Here is an 827-nt window from a genome sequence, read left to right on the forward strand (position 1 = left end):
AGGGAAAACATTCATCCTTTTATTATTCAATATCCATAATATCACACAAATGACAATGACCCAAAGAAATGATGGTGGGATGATTTAATATGTAGCTGTAGGTAGTGTATTGATCACGATTTTCGATACATGCTTATTTTTTAACATCATCATTACACTCTCTGGAAGATTACATCGAACGTAGAGCTGTTCTAAGCTTGAAAATGTAGAAGTCAACAGCATAAGACTGACAGAGCTTAATGATCTTGATCCAATCTTGAGACACTTGATATTCGAATGTTGACAAAAAGAGCCGATGATGCCGTCACCGATATCGCAATTATACTTACCGAGAGTTAACTCTTCTAGAGCTGGGCAGCCTTGACCTATCTCTTCCATCGCTGGTAAGCAGTCTGCGGGAATGCAATAAGTGCGTAGATTCAGGTTCTTGAGACATTGTAGCTTGGAAATTAACGATAGCCATGTTGCATCAGACGTCATCTTTCTGGTGGTTATGGTAATCTCTTCGAGTGTTGACGTATCACCCATTTCAATATGATGATTCAAGAATCGAATGATGCCTTCAAAATCGTCATTTCTCCTCGCCTGGTTGATCTCTAACTTGGCAAGATGTGTCGAATTGATCATGGCGTTTGCGACATCCAGCTGAAGATATGATTCGTTGAGAGCGATGTTCTTGAGATTGGGCGCATTCGATATCAACCATGTGATAATCTCTTGAGGTAAATATGGCCGCGAACCCGAAAGATCGAGGCTTGTTAATCGCATGAATAAAGCTCCTTGTGATATTATGGATATTGAATAATAAAAGGATGAATGTTTTCCCT

At 39.5% G+C, this 827-nt stretch overlaps 1 protein-coding gene across 1 annotated transcript; it reads right to left on the bottom strand.

The window, feature by feature from the left end:
* Positions 1–84: 84 nt before the first annotated feature.
* O0I10_013341 (uncharacterized protein) lies at positions 85–768 on the bottom strand (the record flags this gene model as incomplete). The annotated part of the gene is made up of 1 exon (XM_058493114.1): positions 85–768. The coding sequence occupies one exon, from the start codon at positions 766–768 to the stop codon at positions 85–87; it is 684 nt and encodes a 227-aa protein (XP_058336120.1).
* Between the last annotated feature and the right edge of the window lie 59 nt (positions 769–827).

This window comes from Lichtheimia ornata (genome assembly GCF_029851405.1).
Source record: "Lichtheimia ornata isolate CBS 291.66 chromosome Unknown scaffold00527, whole genome shotgun sequence".
Classification (NCBI taxonomy): domain Eukaryota; kingdom Fungi; phylum Mucoromycota; class Mucoromycetes; order Mucorales; family Lichtheimiaceae; genus Lichtheimia; species Lichtheimia ornata.